The sequence below is a fragment of the Musca domestica genome, unplaced genomic scaffold (genome assembly GCF_030504385.1).
Source record: "Musca domestica strain aabys unplaced genomic scaffold, Musca_domestica.polishedcontigs.V.1.1 967, whole genome shotgun sequence".
NCBI classification, from domain to species: Eukaryota; Metazoa; Arthropoda; class Insecta; order Diptera; family Muscidae; genus Musca; species Musca domestica.
This window is the reverse complement of record NW_026712452.1, coordinates 28409-46439: the sequence shown is the minus strand read 5'-3', so window position 1 is coordinate 46439 and position 18031 is coordinate 28409. Positions and strand designations below refer to the sequence as shown.

The 18031-nt window shown below is 35.6% G+C and overlaps 3 protein-coding genes, 1 long non-coding RNA gene and 1 other non-coding gene across 5 annotated transcripts; 3 read left to right on the top strand and 2 right to left on the bottom strand.

Annotated features, from left to right (window-relative positions):
- Positions 1–2194: 2194 nt before the first annotated feature.
- Positions 2195–6695, top strand: LOC101890693 (ubiquitin carboxyl-terminal hydrolase nonstop). Its single transcript, XM_059132102.1, is given in 8 exon segments — positions 2195–3215; positions 3286–3394; positions 3397–3686; positions 3892–4002; positions 4064–4165; positions 4167–4722; positions 4725–4854; positions 6506–6695. Coding segments are annotated over 8 exon segments (1866 nt in total). The 5' UTR covers positions 2195–2690; the 3' UTR covers positions 6549–6695.
- Positions 6696–7049: 354 nt separating this feature from the next.
- TRNAP-CGG (transfer RNA proline (anticodon CGG)) lies at positions 7050–7121 on the bottom strand. Its single transcript has one exon. It is a non-coding gene; the product is annotated as a tRNA-Pro (tRNA).
- Positions 7122–8397: 1276 nt separating this feature from the next.
- Positions 8398–9197, top strand: LOC131807082 (uncharacterized). Its single transcript, XR_009344288.1, has 2 exons — positions 8398–8815; positions 8880–9197. It is a non-coding gene; the product is annotated as an uncharacterized LOC131807082 (long non-coding RNA).
- Positions 9198–11554: 2357 nt separating this feature from the next.
- Positions 11555–12990, top strand: LOC131807081 (sporozoite surface protein 2-like). Its single transcript, XM_059132100.1, has 2 exons — positions 11555–11741; positions 11799–12990. Exon 2 carries the CDS (start codon positions 12038–12040, stop codon positions 12929–12931), a length of 894 nt encoding a protein of 297 aa, XP_058988083.1. The 5' UTR covers positions 11555–11741; positions 11799–12037; the 3' UTR covers positions 12932–12990.
- A 3143-nt stretch (positions 12991–16133) lies between these two features.
- On the bottom strand, positions 16134–17211 carry LOC105262384 (uncharacterized). Its single transcript, XM_011297311.3, is given in 3 exon segments — positions 16134–16881; positions 16884–17011; positions 17070–17211. Coding segments are annotated over 3 exon segments (801 nt in total). The 5' UTR covers positions 17101–17211; the 3' UTR covers positions 16134–16239.
- Positions 17212–18031: the final 820 nt, after the last annotated feature.

Genomic DNA, 18031 nt, shown 5'->3' with positions numbered 1-18031 from the left:
TGTTGTTTATTCAAAGGTTTTGGGACAAAATAGAAAAATTTCCCTTCTTTTGTGACAAAAAGTGTTGCCAGAGGGTTGGGTATTTTTTCGTCAGCACTTCCAAATTCAATGAAAGCCTATGCCGTTTGGCGATGAATGCGTATGGTGTATTTATTAGCAAATACTTTTAGGTGACTTTTTTTTGCCAAATTTGTCAAGCAAAATGTTTTCTAAAGTAGTAAAATAATTTTTTGGCTGTCTTTTATAAAAAAAGTTATAAAGATGAAAAAAAAAGATTTTATAATTTCTGGGAAAGAACATCAAATTCTCAGTAACAAAATGCGAGCGATTAGTGGAAATTGAGTTATGCACCGTAGGGCACATGGTAGAAGAATATAGGTAGATGCATGGTAGAACTAAGAAGGTAAAGTCAAATTTATACATTTGACAACATCTCATTGTCAAAATCTATGTTCATAAATCCATTGCATACACACAAAATCAGAGATGGGAACGGTTTTTTATGCATTGAAAGTTGACAAGGTAAATTACAAAAAACGCTGAGCTGGGAATGCTAATTTGAAATGAAGTTACCTTTAATTCATTGTACCATGGGTGGATGCATCAACGCTTGGGAACATTCAAATATCAAAATTTCCAAATCTGAATCGATTTTCACTAAATTTGACGGAAACATTTAAACCTTTATATCAAACAACATTTGGTCTGTTCCAGAACGGCAAGAATAACCAATTTTCTCTTAAGAATATTTATACTTTACTTTATACTTTGCAAAACTAGTAGATCCTCGCAGGTTCTGGAACAGACCAATTGCTATAGAGTGCATGCTATCACTTCGGGAAGGACTATATTATAAAATATGTATCGGAGCCGAATCGCACAAAATGGAAACGTGCGTTCCGTAATTCAGTCTATTATGCTGATATTAGCGACTAAACCTAAAATCGGATTAAGGATATATATGGGGGCTAAATCTTAACCGATCTCGATAAAATTTGGCAAAGGTATTTCCGAGCTCAATAATAGTACGTTTATATATATGAGGGTTAACCCACTAGATTTGGATTTAAACTGACATATCCATTACTTTTACTTCAAATAAATCCTCTCAAAGTAGGTTAACCCTACAAAAAGTTCTAACGTAAACATGGCATAAGATATTTTTTACTAAATATCATTGTTGTCGAATGCATATAACGAATGTGAGGGACTTAAACACCAAATCGAATGAACATATTTATGGGAGCTATAGCTATATCTGAACTGATTTTCACCAAATTAAATGTACTTGCCTCTAGACTGAAGTCGGACGGATATGCCAAAATTTAGGTCATTTGGACTTATATTGGACAATTGTGCACAATTAACCCGAAATCGGTTGAAGATATATATGGGAGCTATATCTACATTTGCACTGATTTTCACAAATTTTAATAGGGTTCGTCCTTGGCCCAAAAAAATATTGTTTGGAAATTTTCGAATATTAAATGCGACCTGCATTTTGTTTACAAAGATACATAAACATGCATAAATCGACTCAGAAAGTGATTATATAAAGATCATCCATGTTACAAACAAATGCACAAAAAAGTAATACCCCTACAAGAATGTAGCGTAGGGTATAAAAACATCGCGAAAAACGAATGGAAAGTCTTAGAATTTTCACATCATAGTGTTACGACTTCCTTTGATTCAAACTAAAGGGTGGAAACACATAAAGGGCATATTTGGCTGGCTTAAGTCATCGGCTGGCTTCTTCGTAGATGAACAAAGGAGTTTTAGGTTGACTTAATTCATTTTCTAGGCTCCTTCGTTCATTCCCGAAGAAGCCAGCCGATGACTTACGCCAGCCAGATAAGCGCTTTATGTATCCTTACCTTAAAAGTGTAGTATTCCAGAGTTATTCACTGAAAAGTACACCACCAAGAAAGTACGGAAAGAAAAACATTAGTAAATTTCAAAGCTCACAGTTTATCTTTCAAAATCATCGAATCTTCGAATTATGTATGTCCACTGCATTTTCAATTATATACCCGAGATATTTAAAATGTTATTTTGAGTTGCTCGATTATAAGGGAATTTTAACGCAGTAAATTGGCATGTTGCCCGCCACTTTATTTTTCTCGATTAACGATACCCAATATCGTTCACATATTACCGAAATCGAAATAGTACCTTCGCCAAAGAAAACAAAGTGTTTTTGCGTATATGTGTTTGTGTGTGCGTGTATGTGTAACAAAGTTCTACTCTGCAAACGAATTAAGCAAAGCCGAGCAATTCGCAAAATAAGGTTTCTTTGCTAGTTTTAAACAGAAAAAAATCAACTGAATGCTAAATAAATAAATTAAACAACGATTAAAATATTCTCAAGGTTTCAGCGGAAGCATTGTTGCGGAAAAGCACAAGGATATTCCTGCCGGCGACAACGACGACAAGTTTTCTCAGTAGCAGTCAGCAGCAGCAGTTGTAGTAATAGCAGCAACAACAATAACAGCAACATCAAGAGCAACACACAAATCACAGCAGAAAAAAAGAACAGCGGAAAGAGAAAGAAATATCCGTGGTAAACAGCTGCAAAATTCAGCGTAAGGCGAGAAAAAGTGAAAAATTGGCCCGTAATAAGACTGTAAGTGGTAGTGGTGGTGGTTACAACGATAAAGGAGACGGCAAGTTATCTACTACCGGCATTTATGACAAATGTGATAGTGGTAGCAGCAGCAACAGCGGCGGCAAGTCCTTTCGGAAATCAGTTGGCGGTGGGTGGTGGCGGAGGAGGTGCAGAGAATTGTTGCCCAGCAAAGGTAACCAAATTGGAAATTTTACCGATCGAGCAGGAAGAAGAGGAACCATTTGGTGGACCTTTGACCAGGGCACGTAGTGGTAGTTGTGGCCAGAAACGTAACACAAGGGGTGACTTGAATGAGAGTGAAGAGACCACACCTTTGCTTTTGTTGCTGACACAAAGGCTTAAGGGTGCTGACGCTAGTGGCGGTGGAAATTTCAGCGAACTTCTTAAAGCTGGCTCCTTTTCGGGTGATATTTTGTTGGCATCCACATCTACGACAGCAGCAGCTGCAACAAGCAATCGTTCGAATATGTCCGAAAATGGCTGTAAACATTTTCAGGCTTATGTTAAGGAAAATTCTTTGGACACGTATCGTATTATAGATGCGTACTTTTCGGCCTGCATTAACAGGGATGCACGTGAGAAGAAGGTATGTCTGGCTGTTGTACTTTGCAAGAATTTAAATTTTATGCATTCTGAGCTTTTTTTTGTATTTGTAGGCTTTAACTTGTTGCTGTTTCGAATGCGGTAGCTATGGTATTCAGTTATTCGCCTGCTTGCATTGCATCTATTTTGGCTGTCGTGGTTCCCACATCACCACCCACTTGCGTGCCAAAAACATTCCATAGCTCTGGAACTGTCTCATGGCACACTGTATTGTAATTCATGTCGAGATTACATTTACGATGGACGCTCAAGGGAACTTGCTGCCGTCAATCGTAAATTAGAGGCTAAAGATTTACAAAAGAGTCTAGCCTGGACCCCTTGGATTCCCTCGCCGAAGGAGACAAATTTAATGCTGGCCAATCCAAGGCGTCGCAATGTCAGGGCTAATGAAACCCTGGGTCTAAGAGGTCTCATTAATTTAGGTTCCACCTGTTTTATGAATTGTATTGTACAGGTAATGAACATTTGTATTCAAAAACTAAGAAATTTTCTTGTTTTACAGTTGGAATGATAAGAAGAGTACTATGATAACTTTTAATTATCAGGTATTCAAATTGGGTTGGATAGTTTATGGTTCCATCAGGGCTCACTTTGCAGAAAAAAATTATATTCGAGACACGAAATGTTTCTATTTATTTTATTTTTTAATGTATTTCCAGGCTTTAATACACACCCCACTTTTATGTGATTACTTTCTATCGGATCGCCATGAATGTAGTGCAAAATCATCAATGAAATGTTTAGTTTGTGAAGTTTCTCGTTTATTCCAGGTAATTCTTAAACTCTGCTTTCCATTGACTAACATAATAACACTTTATCTTCACTTTATAGGAATTCTATTCAGGTTCCCGCACTCCCCTCTCCCTACATCGTTTATTGCATTTAATATGGAATCATGCCAAACATTTGGCCGGCTATGAACAACAAGATGCCCCATGAATTTTTCATTGCCACTTTGGATGTTTTACATCGTCATTGTATTAAAGCCAAAGCTGAAACAGAAAGTGCCAATAAATCGAGTTCTTCACAGACAACAACCCACTCGAATTGCCCGACTCAATGTAATTGTATTATAGATCAAATTTTTACCGGTATGCTACAAAGTGACGTTGTATGTCAGTCGTGTAAAGGTGTATCAACTACCATAGATCCATTCTGGGATATATCACTGGATTTGGGGGAAGCACATGGTGGTGCCACACCCAAGTCGCTGATTGATTGTTTGGAACGTTACACACGTGCCGAACATTTGGGTTCGTCGGCAAAAATTAAATGTTCTACATGTAAATCGTATCAGGAATCAACAAAACAATTTAGCCTGCGTACATTACCTAGTGTGGCTAGTTTCCATTTGAAACGCTTCGAACATTCATCGTTAATAGATAAGAAAATTTCGACGTTTATATCGTTTCCGGTGGAGTTCGATATGACACCGTTTATGTCGGAGAAAAACAATGCCTATGGTGATTTTCGTTATTCCCTATATGCTGTGGTAATCATGTGGGCACAATTGATGCCGGTCATTATACGGCCTATGTGCGACACCACAAGGATACCTGGGTGAAATGTGATGATCATATTATAACGACGGCAACACTGAAACAAGTTTTGGATAGTGAAGGGTGAGTATGGGCATGAATACTATAGATAGTTAATATTGCTACAAATTTCCTTTAAAAGTATGTATACAGGGTGAGATAAAAAAAGCTGCAACAAAGTCAAACGCCATAGTTTATACATTTTTTTAAAGTTGGAAATAGCATCAAATTTTAGAATAAGTTTAGATTTGTTCGAATTGGTCACCTTTGGCACGAATTATGGCCTTCAAACGGCCAATGAAATCGTCACACGCTGCCCGAATGATTTGGCCCGTACCCGGCGAAGCGCTTGCTTGAGGTGATCGACACTTTGGTATTTTTTAGTGCTAACCTTGCTTTCCAAATACTCTAGACACAATAGTCGAGGAACCTAATTTTGTAACCATTCTTGGGTGGCGCGTTCTGAGTGCGATTGTGCTGAGTCCTGTTGTTACGTCCAAGGTCTGCGGCCAAAATGTTTGCGTGTCTAAGGCTTTAATACACCGTCCAGAATATTTTCGCAATAATATTCGGCATTTATTCTGATACCACGACCATCGGCTGTTAATACCACGACCATCGGCGATCCACACCATCACCATGGCCGGCGCTTGAGTTCTAGTGGCCAACCGAAGGTGCACATTTTCAGCTGCAATCTTTGGCAAGTAAACACGATCATTTTGTTTGTTTACAAACTGTTGGACAACAAATGTTTTCTAATCGGAGAAACCCAAATCGGCAGTTCCTCACTTTCGGCCAAGCGAACATCTCTTTAGCTCTTTTTTGAGTCTATTTTATCTCTGCTGCGGTGTAAGTTCTTGCACTTTTTGGAATTTCAATGGCTTTACCCTGAGCCCATTTTTCAATATTTGTCGAAGGAATATTGCGATATGTTCAGCTCACGAGCAATTTTTTGGTCACGATGTGGGTTTCGATCAAGTCGCTTCTTTACTTTTCGAACTAATTCTGCTGATGTTGCTGCTTTCTTCCGTCCACTTCCGACGCTGCCAGTATCACGGTAACGAGCGATGGTACGAGACACAAAAGATTTATTCACATTTAATTGCTGGAGTGCTCTAACGATAGCCACTTGTGGTTTTCCATCCAAATATAAAGAAATCACACTACCACGCTTGAATTCCATCACGAATAACTTTTTTTCTGAAAAATTCTCACCAAAATGCTTTTGTACGCTTGTAAACAATATAATGAGCTGTCACTGGAATAATTTTAACAGCTGTCGGACGAGTGGCTTCTGAATTTGGTTGCAGTTTTTTCATCTCACCCTGTACAATAATACCGACATGCTTCTTATATTTTGGAATTTGTGGGCTCTTGAATGTAGAACAAATTTACAAAAAATTGGTTTCATCCATGTTTTGAGCATGTCGTAATGATTCGCTTAAAAAATGTTTTAAATTATATAATAGAGAATCAAGGCCGCAATATTATCAATACGGAGCTACGAATTAATACAAATTTCCTATGAAGGTACATGTGGATTCGGGATATTGATTTTGTGTCATTTGGTCTCAGACTATTTAGGCTTCCAAATCTTGCTTGCCATAATAGTTGAATAAAACTTTTGTATTGAGATTTTCATCTTTTTTTGTAATCGAGTTTAATAAAATTTTGAATACATCATATTTTAAACTAATGGTAAACAATATTTTCATTTTCTTCTATTTCTTTTCAGATATTTATTATTCTATCATAAAAATATATTGGAGTACGAATAAGTTAGACTGGAATAAACACAAACTGAATAATAAATAAACACAACTTTTTAAACTACTTAAAATTAAACAAACAAAAGAAAGAAAGAAACCAACAAACAAAAAACAGAGATCCTAGAACCAACCTTCAAATGCAAGAACAACAAACAAACAAAATGTATCTAATAATTATGCAAAAAAGAAAAAACCAAACAAAAATATAAATGTTATGAATTTTTATTTCTTCAACAACAAACAAAATGAAAATTATGGTAAAAAAGTCTAAACCCTAAAATTATAATTCATAAAAAACATCAAAAAAAATCATGTTTTCACTCAAACACACAATTAAAAAATCAATTATAAATTTCTCACAGACACACACCCATTACTCGCTTCTGTTGTGTATTTTTATATATTTTTTTTTCATTTGTTTTGATTTTATTTTTCGCCGCGTAATTTAATAACGCTCTCTTTATTTGTTTATGAACGAAAAAATCTCCAAAAAAAACTTTCCTTCAACTTGGGCTCGTCCGGGATTTGAACCCGGGACCTCTCACACCCGAAGCGAGAATCATACCCCTAGACCAACGAGCCACGCATATATAAGGCGCTAATTGGTATTAAGTGTAAGGCGGCATGGCAGTGGTGAAATTGCGTTTAGAAAAATACCGGTAAATGGTGACGACGGATAAAACAACGCAATTGTGGTGAGTTTGTATTTTGAGGAATGATGCAGTGTCGTAAAAGTGTTGCCTACCTTAAGGCGAATTAAAAACACACATGTTTTTGTTGAACGTAAAATTATTAGGTAGTGCTTGTAAAATTGTAATAAAAGCATATTATGGCCTGTTCTTATATCTTTTCTTTATAGTCCACTCTTGTTATCCCTTACTTTTGGAAAAGTAAAATATATCAAGGAATAGCAATGTATACACAACTTCATTTTTGGAAAAACGCAACGTTGTAGTCAAATTTAATTTCAAACCAAACAACAATTGGTTCTGGTCATTTTATGACAAAATCGAAAATAAGAGGTAAAATTTTGGAATTTATTTCGCAAAAATACAACCATGGTTGAAATAACAAGTAAAGAACTATTCCGAACATTGAATACCCTCCATTCGGAATGAATTTGGCAATTTTCAAAAAAATAAAATCCGTTAAAAATTCTGTTAAAATCTTAAAAATACCAAATTTTATACGACGACGTGGACCTGCATAGGTCATAAGCCATTGCAATATTCAAAGGCGAAACTTAAAAAAGGTGAATAATATACCTAAAATCATCAAATTACCGAATATAGGGAGGTATATTATATGGGGGCTATACCAAAACGTGGACCTGCACAGATAATTTTCTGTCTTAGGCTGTAGTATCCATTACGAACTTCAAATACAAAATTTGTAATAATTCCGGCGAATAATATCGCTAAAATCGTCAAAATACCGAATATCGGGGGGTACCGTTATATGGGGCTATACGAAGACGTGGACCTGCACCGAAAATTTTCTGTCATAGACTGTAATATCCATTACGAACTTCAAATACCAAATTTGAAACAATTCCGGCGGATAATGTAGCTAAAATCAACAAAATACCACATATCGGGAGGTACCGTTCGGAAGCTATAGTGATTTCCACAGACGAATTGACATCGCTAGATAAACATAGAATTTTATGCTGATCAATAAAATATATACTTCATTAAAAAAGGTCACCATCTCTGTTTTTTATCAACGCTTTTTCTTCTATAACCGTTTCATCCTTTGCAGAATTAGTATAGTATAAATACACTATTGCACTGTCACAAATGCTTTTAAGCGCTTAAAGTCGACCACTACATCGAAAACAATAATCGACTTACACATCCCCTAATTTACAAAAAAAAGTGCCGTTATTTGAAAGGAGAAAAGAATCGAAGGAAAAATAAAATTCGAGTTTTGGAAATAAATTCTTTTTTAATACATCCATTTCAGCTACAAATAAAATGCGGAAATCTTGTAAAATGAATAAATCTGTAAATTCTCGTATGGATTATGCTCGCGAAAATAATCAATTTGCAGCATTTTCTCCAAAGGATGAGAACAACAATGACATACAGGTCTATGGTCCACCTGCTAGAGAACGCAATGTCAGTTCACAGCCTGCAATTATGGCTGAACTGGAAGAAAGACCAATAGCTTCGGATGGATGTATTTGCAATAGAAAATCACAAATTATCGAATGTAAAAAATGTCGAATGCTTTGCTACGGACGAGTATCGGAAACATGTCCTCGGCATCCCAATGTATGTACATTGTTTATTTTCTATTGGATATTATACGTATTTAAAAAGTTTTCCTATTTTTTAGGTTTCGTATTTGATGGACTTGTATAATTGCCCATCTTGCTATTGTTCTCGTGTATTTTTAACAGCAAAAAAATAATTTAATTTCATATCTTTACGATTTTTGGATTTCATGACGTAGAACGTCTCATTTTTCATCATCAATATTTGGATATCATATTCTAGTGTGTCATTTGACATCTATATTAAAATATAGATCGCATAATATTTCTCATATATAGTAATATTTAAAAATTCATAGTACTTCTATTGTTGGTATTTAGAAACATTTAATGAATTTCTCAGTTATTCAGATCTGAATAAAATATAATTGTTATAAGAATCACTGTTTTATTGTACTACTAAATTGAAAAATTGGAAAATTACTTGAAATTTGTTGCTTGGAATTTTGTTTCTATGTTAAATTGTTTCAATTGTAATACTATTAAATGAGACAATTTTTCCAGAAATTTATCAGATATGTGATTGAAATCGATTACAGAATCGAAATACGTTTTGTGTTCCTTGCATATTTGTTGAAAAATTACTCTTAAGGATTTATATTTCCAAAACTTAATGACATGTTTCATTAAAGGATAAGTCAATTTTGACACATATGGCCTGTTCCAGAACTGTATGTTCTTACTATGATAACCGATTTTCCCTCTATAATATCGGAGAGAATTGCAAAAATTAGTAGATTCTTTCAGGTTCTGGAACAGACCAATAATAAACCAATGTATGCCAAAATGAGTCGACGCTTCTTTAAAATTCGGATACACACAAAATGTGTTATTTGACAACTTAGAAAAAATAAGCACCCTCAGGAACTTAACATAAGCTGACTTTGGACCGTAACTTTTTATGATATTCGAAACAAACTTTAGTGGGAACCACATTATAGACTGGATTTAAATCTTGTATCTCTCCTAATCTCAAATGGGAAACAGAGTTCCTGCTGTAGACTATGTGAAAATTCTGAAATTTGAAGAGATTTGGATGAGAGTTTTTGGAAATTCGTTTAAAGTTATGACAAGTTCTAAAATGGTACAAAACTTCAAAAATGGTACCATTTAGTGCAATGTGAACGTATAAAGCTAAAACTTAAAATTTGATATGAGAGTCAAGTAAGTTTGATACATGAAGGTGTTTTTTGAAAATGTGTACTAAGTGTGCGAACTGTACTAAATAGTACTGCATTTTGAAAAGTTTGGTTTAGGGTAAACGAATGAAGCTGGAATTTTGACATTTTGTGTAGAGGCGGTTTTGGAAATGTGTTCTATAATTGTACTTAATTTGGTAATGGGGGAAATTACACAGCTGAAATTTGATATTGACGTCACTTTTGCTATCTGAGGTTTAGATATGGAGGTTGCTTTGAAAATACGTACTTTAACTGTACGAAAAGAACTAAATGCTACTAAATTACTTACTACTTACTTACTTATTACTATTACTTACTTATTATTATTATTATTACTTATTACTAAAAAAAAAAAAAAAAACTACCACTAAAAAATTTGGGTATTGGGAGAGGGGATAGAGCTGAAATCCTGAAATTTGGTGTCTGTAGTTGAGAGAAGGATGTGGTTTTGGAAATGCGTACTATGAACGACAAGTGGAAAAGGTTACAAAATGTGATGGCGATATGATGGTGATGGGATAGAGATTGTATTCTGAAATTTGGTATCTAGATCACCATTGGTATGTAGCGTTGAGAGAAGGAGGTGGTTTTGAACTTGCGTAGTATAACTGTACGATAAGTATGGAAAAAAATTGAGATTGGGATAACGCAGGAATTCTGAATTTTGATATGGATGTCACTGTTGGTATATAGTTTTTATACCCTACACCACATAGTGGTTAGGGCGTTATGTATTTGTGTATTTGTTTGTAACATGGAGAAGGAAGCGACATAGACCCATAGTGAATTTTGAGGATCTTCATAGAATTACTTTCTGAGTCGATTTATACATTTCAGTCCGTCCGTCCATGTGAACAAAATGCAGGACGCATTTATTATCCGATTAAGATGTAATTTTGTAAACAATATTTGTTTGGCCCAAGGACGAACCCATATATCTTCAACCGATTTTTTACTTTTCCTTATTGTTTTTTTTTTTTGTTTATTATACGGCAGTTTTAAATTAAAAACTTAAATGTCTTCTCAACCTTCTCCATGTCGTAACGTTTTACATTGCCATTTGGTCTGCCATCAATCAATCATGTCGCCTCTTGATTACATATTCTAATAAAATGTTGGTCAAGTTGTGATGAAGTCAATGTAAATTAGGTTTTCCAAACTCTGGGTGCACAAGAACTTGAACAGAAAGTAAAGGTCTACAAGATTTACGAGAATACCTTTGAATGGGGTTTTTAATTACACGTTTCAGCCACAGACAATAGCTGGGCGCTGAAGGTCTATTAAATTATAAATTGGGATAAGTGAAAGTCTGTTATTGTGTCTTTCGGTCTTCAATTCAAATGCCATTAAAATGAAAACGAAATATTTGGAGGTAAAGAAGAAGAATGAGATGCCGTATCGCGTGTGGATGTGAATGTGAATAAAATACACAAGAGCAAGTCATTAAAATAAATAAAATAGTATCATTTCATTCCAGGGAGTTCTAACTACTTTAAAGCTACTCCCGAATGACAGAATGGAAAAGAAGAAGAAGAGGAAGAAGTTACGCACACTCTCGGAGATGAAGATGACAAAAAAGAATGTTGAGACGCAGGCAATGTGGAGCGGGAATATTGCCTCATATTAGCTGGAAAAGTTGTATAAAATGGAATGCAATGTCGGTTGCAATAAACAGTCAAGCGATTACAATGAAGACAAGAACGACAACAACCAGTTTATGGCTAGTATGTGGATTGATGCTGGGTATGTATATGAAAGCCTCTTTAAGGAAAAAGACAATTTATTTTTTTATCATATCAGTGTTGGGTCTATTGGCCCAAGATATCCAGGGAGCAGCTGTAAAGTCCCAGCAAGCAAAGCCCAAAAATTCCACCACATCACATAAGGATGGCCATTCATCCACCTCGAAGACAAAACACTCTAGTGGATCTAAGACAAAATCCGCTTCCACTACCACTACAACCACAAGCACCACCACCACTACGACCACCGTAAAACCCTAACAACAGGATCCGACAACAAACAAACCTGCCACGACCATGGATATCGATGGACGTCATTCCTATATTAACAATGAATTCGTTGCAGATCCTGAGCCCATACAAGATGTCAGCCAGCCGCTGTATGAAATTTTACAAACGCAAATGGAAAAAGTACTCTCGAATAATGGCTTTACCAATGGCCTGTATTCCGATAGTCCTCAAAGCAAGGAAATCCAAGACGATAATCAAAATATGCCAGGCAAGCCCATGTTTTCCTATAACGTAAGCCATTTCAATGACTACGAAGAGGATGTGGAAAATGAAAATGAAGAAGATACAGTGGATCCGGAAGAGCAACAACCTGAGAATTGTGAAGACACGGATGAAAGTCTTAATGATAGAGATGACACAGTGGTACAATATCCAAACACACAGAATTCCTATAAACCTTCATCATCTAGCAATAAGCCCCATAAACCATCATATGATCCATCCAATTATCCCTCCACATCATCGATGCCATCATCATCCTCCGGATATCCACAAACCAACAAACCATCATCTTCAAATAATTATCCAAGGCCACCACAGCCGTCATATGGCCAAAATTCCAATCAACAGCAACAAATACACAAGCCAGAAAAACCTTTGAAACCCTCCCAGCACAAACCGAAACCCCCAAAGGTGTCCAGTTCATCGTCTAAACCCAAACCTACTCCGCTTGCCGAAGAATCTCCCACACCATTTTCCACTTCGTCCAGTAACACCAAGCCCAAACGTCATGTAAGTTTCCGCACAGTATCATCCTCAACGCAATATGTCTCCACACCATTGGCTGATCTAATGTTGAAATTTTCCATTGGCATGGCCAAACCAGCTAAGAGCCTCGGGGATTCAAATCAGGATAATCAGATTTACGATAAAAATGATATTGACATGAGAGGTTATTAAGGAAAAAGGAAGAGAAGGGAAAATTGAAAAGTAAAATAAATGTGACTTACCATTGTGAATATGCAAATGTTTTATTTTGTTGGATTTATTTAAAGAAAAAGGTATTTTCCATATCCTCCACCTTGAAAAGGAGGGTATGTTACCTTTGTCATTCCGTTTGTAGGGATGTTACAAACGGAATGACAAAGGTAACATACCCTCCTTTTCATAATCAGCATAAAATTCTAAGTATTGTACTGTGGGCTAGGACTACTAGGACGGTATGTATTGAAAATGAGATATATATGTCCACGTTTTGATATAGCCGCCATATAATGGTACCTCCCGATATTCGGCATTTATATGATTTTCGCTACATTTTTTCACGGATTTGTCTAAAAATTAGCATTTGTAGGTTCTAACTCCAGTGGCGAAAGATTGTATGTATAGGTCCACGTTCTTGTATAGGCCCCATAAAACGGTACCTCCCGATATTCGGTATTTTGATGATTTTTGAAAGTCCTTGGAGTATAAAGCTGTGTTCTAAAATTTGATGCTTTTTCCGACATTTTTGCTTTCATTCAATAAATTTAAAAAAAAAATGTAAAAATTATGGCGTCTGATTTTGTTGCAGTTTTTTTTATCTCACCCTGTATTTTATGTTGAAAATTTATTTCACGAAATTAATCACAAATCCATTTTGTTTATCTTTTTTTTAACTAAAATGAATGAATGAGTGGAAAAATGCAGTGACTACCATTTAAAAAACGTAATCGTGTTTTTGCCTTACCTCTGAAAAATGCATTTATTTTAAAGGAAAGATGTAGTAATGAAAACCAAACCAAAATTGTACTCGTACTGAGAAAATGTACTCTCTTTGGAAGAAATATTGCAAACAGTTATCGAACAATATTCCGTAAAATCTATATGCCTCGATTGTCCTTGAAAAGAACGATATTGCTCAGGAAATTTTAATATATTTGACCTAAAGTGCTTGTAAAAAATATTCATAAAAATGTACAGGTTTCCAGGAAAAGCTTGAAAACGTACTAAAAACACGATCTTTGACCGAAAGCCGTTGAGGAAATATTTAAAAAAGAAGTAATTCATTAAAAATTCGATAATTTTGGGATATAATTAGAAAATTTGATAACCAGACCTTTAGACAAAGTCTGAAAAAAAAAACAAGTAAAAAAACATTAAGCTCCGAACTTTTAATATCCTCCAACTTTGGGTAAAGGAAACATTTTTATATAAAATTTCTGTTAGTAAGACCGAGGAACCTCATTTTTAACCATTCTTGGGTGGTGCGTGCTGAGTGCGATGGTGCTGAGTCCTGTTGGAATATCCAAGGTCTGCGACCAAAATGTTTGCGTACCCAAGGTTTTAATACATCCTTCAGAATATTTTCGCGATAATATTCGGCATTTATTCTGTTGCCAAGGTAGATTAATACGAGCCATTGCCATGGCCGACGCTTGAGTTCTGGCGGCCAACCGTAGGTACACACTTTCATCTGACCTCTTTGGCAAGTAAACACGATCATTTTGTTTGTTTACAAACTGCTGGACAACGAATGTTTTATCAAATTCGACAGTTCACTACTTTCGGCTAAGCGAAACAACTCTTTAGCTCTTTTGAGTCTATTTGGAATTTCAATGGCTTTACTCCGAGCCCATTTTTAAATATTTGCCGAATGAAATATTGAGATATGTTCAACTCACGAATCATTTTTCGGCTACTGCGACGCGGAAGCAGAAAATTGCCTATGCAGGTCCAGGTCTTAATATAACCCCCATATAACCGTACCTTCCTTTTGGTATTTTGATTAAATCATAAACATATTTTTCCCGAACTTACCATTTTTTTACACCCTCCACCATACCTAGTCATTCCGTTTGTAACTCATTGTAATAATAATTTTAGACATAACAAAGTACATATATTCTTGATCAGTGAACAATTTAAAGGTGGTTTAGCCCTGTCCATTTGTTGCAATTACGCAAGAGTTAAAACGAATAAAGATAGGAAGCTAAACTTTTGCACAGATGGACTATATCGGTCCACGATATCGTATAGCCCCATACAACGGTACCCCCCGAAATTCATTATTTTGATGATTTTAGCCACATTTTCAATGAAATTGTCTGAAAATAAACACAAGGATTTCCTTTTGAGAACTTTACCTACTGGAAGAGAAATGTCTATATTGGTTCACATTATCGTTTAGTACCCAAATAACTGTATCTCCCGATTTTGGGTATTTTGATGATTTTAGCGACATTTATCAATGGGATTGTCTTAAATTCTAAACAAGGAGTTCTTCGTGACTATCTTACCATCTGGACGAGAATTGTCTATATAGGTCTACGATATCGTATAGCTCCCATACAACGGAAACCGCCTATATTTTTCAATAAAATTGTCGGAAAATACAAAAAAGGAGTTACTTTTGAGTACTTTACTACCTGGAAGAGTATTGTCTATATTGGTCAACATTATTGTATATCCCCCTTAGCTAAATTTTTTAATGGAATAGTCTAAAAATCACACTAGAAGTTCTTTCTAAGCACTTTACACCCTGAAAGAAAAATATCTATATAGGTTCACGATATCGTATAGCCCACATACAACAGTAAACCCGATACTCGATATTTTAACGATTTTAGGGACATTATTCACCGGAGTTGTTTCAAATTTCGTATTTAGAGTTCGTAATGGAAAGTACAGTCTATGGCAGAAAATTGTCTATGAAGGCCCATGTCTTCGTATAGGTCCCACATATCAGTACCTGCCTATATTCGGTATTTTGACGATTTTAGGCACTATATTCACCGTTTTTGTATTTGAAGTTCCTAATAGGTACTAAATCCTTTGACAGAAAATTGTCTATGCAGATCCAGGTCTTCGTATATCCACGACATAACGGTATTTTGATGATTTTAGCTACACGATTTACCGAATTTTTTTTCAAGTTTCGTACTTAAATATGTAATGGCTTATTATAAATACACCCTTAGGAGGATATAATTGTCGTTTATGTGATTCAAAAGGATATAAAATAAATCCGGTCGTAATAAGATATTTTTGTGTATGGTAAATCTGCTTGAATAAATCCAGATTAAGGAATAAATTCTGTTAATTTGGGTTAATCCGGAAAAAAATTTGAATATGAACGCGTTAAAAAATCCATCTAATTTAAGGTAATTGAAAGATTTTGTGCTTAATTTTAAAGACATATATGAACAAATATTCTTTTAATATTATATTTAATTAATAAATATTAATTATTTTACTTTATTCATATCACATTCACCATTTCTAGAAAATTACAAGATCATAACAATAGAATCCTTTTTAGGTTTAGGTATTTCCTCATAACGATCCTTGGATTCTTTTTGTTTTTCCTGAGCTTGCTCTTGATGGATTTCTTTAATGAGAACTTTTTGCTCGGTAACATTGTCCTGGATCAAAGGATTTATTGTTGTCACTTCCTGTTGTTTTTCTTCATCCAAGTCGACCAAAGGTTTACTCTCCATCATTTCTTTCTCCTTGAAATAGGGATTGGCACGGAATTTCAATTCAGCATATTTCACTTCTTCGGGATATTGAGTTTTACATTCTTCATACGAAAAATCAGACCAGTAACCATGGCTTCTACATTTGGCTACGTTCAGCTTACATTTGTTGTAAAACACAGCAACTTCAGAGGAAGTTTTACCACAAATTGGTTCATAGGGACCCGTGCAATCATCGTCACAAAGGAAGCCCTCAGCCAGGGAGTTGGAATTCGAATTAATGGCCATGCTATTGAGTTTCACGCAATCGGCATTGGCACAGGGAAACCAGGCAATGGGAACAGCCAAAAATGGAGGACTCATTTTGGTGGCATTTGCTCGACCAGCCAACGGAAGGAAGGTACGTTTGACATAATAGCCATGTTCCTCGGTGGCAACCATGGAGTTTGTGTCTGAGCTCCCAAATCCGTGGAGGATGACCATTTCGTTTTGGTCTTGGTTTTGGTGGGGAATGAATCGGAGTGGCTCTTGCGTTTCTTGTGTTTGCCAGCTTCGGCAAAGGAACTCACCAGGAGTAGGGAAACTAAAATGAAATAATTTGAATTTCACACATGGAAAATATTTATCCAGTTACTCCATACCTAATACTAAAGACAGCTGTATGATCCTCATTTTTTTGCTTTTGTTTCCTTTCTTTCTGCAAAATTTACTTTCAAACACAAGTTTCTACAACGACGTCTTTATTACAACTGATTCCATTTAAGACTTATTCTCTTGGTTTTCTTTCTTGAGCCAAGAACAAAATGAAAGTTTTTCACCCAAATGGTTTTGCTTGGGATCGTGTCATTGGGGTACGACTACTTGCTGGACAGGTTGTGTTCGTTCGTTCGTGTTTACAACGAACTTTCTTGTGGCAGCAGCAGCTGCGGCACCAACAAAAAGTTGTTGGCTTCGATTTAAAGTTTCTTTCTGTTAGTTCTTATTGATTTCTTTCTCCACCTTTAGTGACACCTTTGCCTCCCTCCCTCTTTCTTTCTACATCCCAGAACATGATGGGATTCACCCATTTATTATTATTTTGTATGGCTTTCTTTAAAAGTTGTTTTTTTTTGTGTTTTTCTTGAGTACTGCCCATTGTCGGTTGATTGGAACAAGTTTGATTTTATTCGCCTCTTCAAGTGATGGGTTCAAATCCCAATGTAGGTAATGAATTTTGAGGTGCTAATCAAACAAATAATGAGGTATTAATTTGTCTGTGGTTGTTGTGGAAAGTACCAACACACGTACATTTGTCAAAAGAAGAACGTGATGAGTAATTACTGTGGTTTTGTTCAAAATTTTCCGATCGTTTTGATTGAATGGAGACTTTATCTTTTGGAGGTTAAAACTTTGAGCTAAATGCGACTAGGGATCGAAGGGTTTTACTATTAATATGAAAATTCATAAAAACAGTAAGGAAAGGCTATATGATATCCTTCACTACTATGCATATTTAATAGAGATCCCATAACAAAAAATATATTTCGAGTTTATGTGAAGTAGATCATACCAACTATGAACCTTATCTGAATGCGTATCATGGCTTTGGAGTAGTCACAAGTTG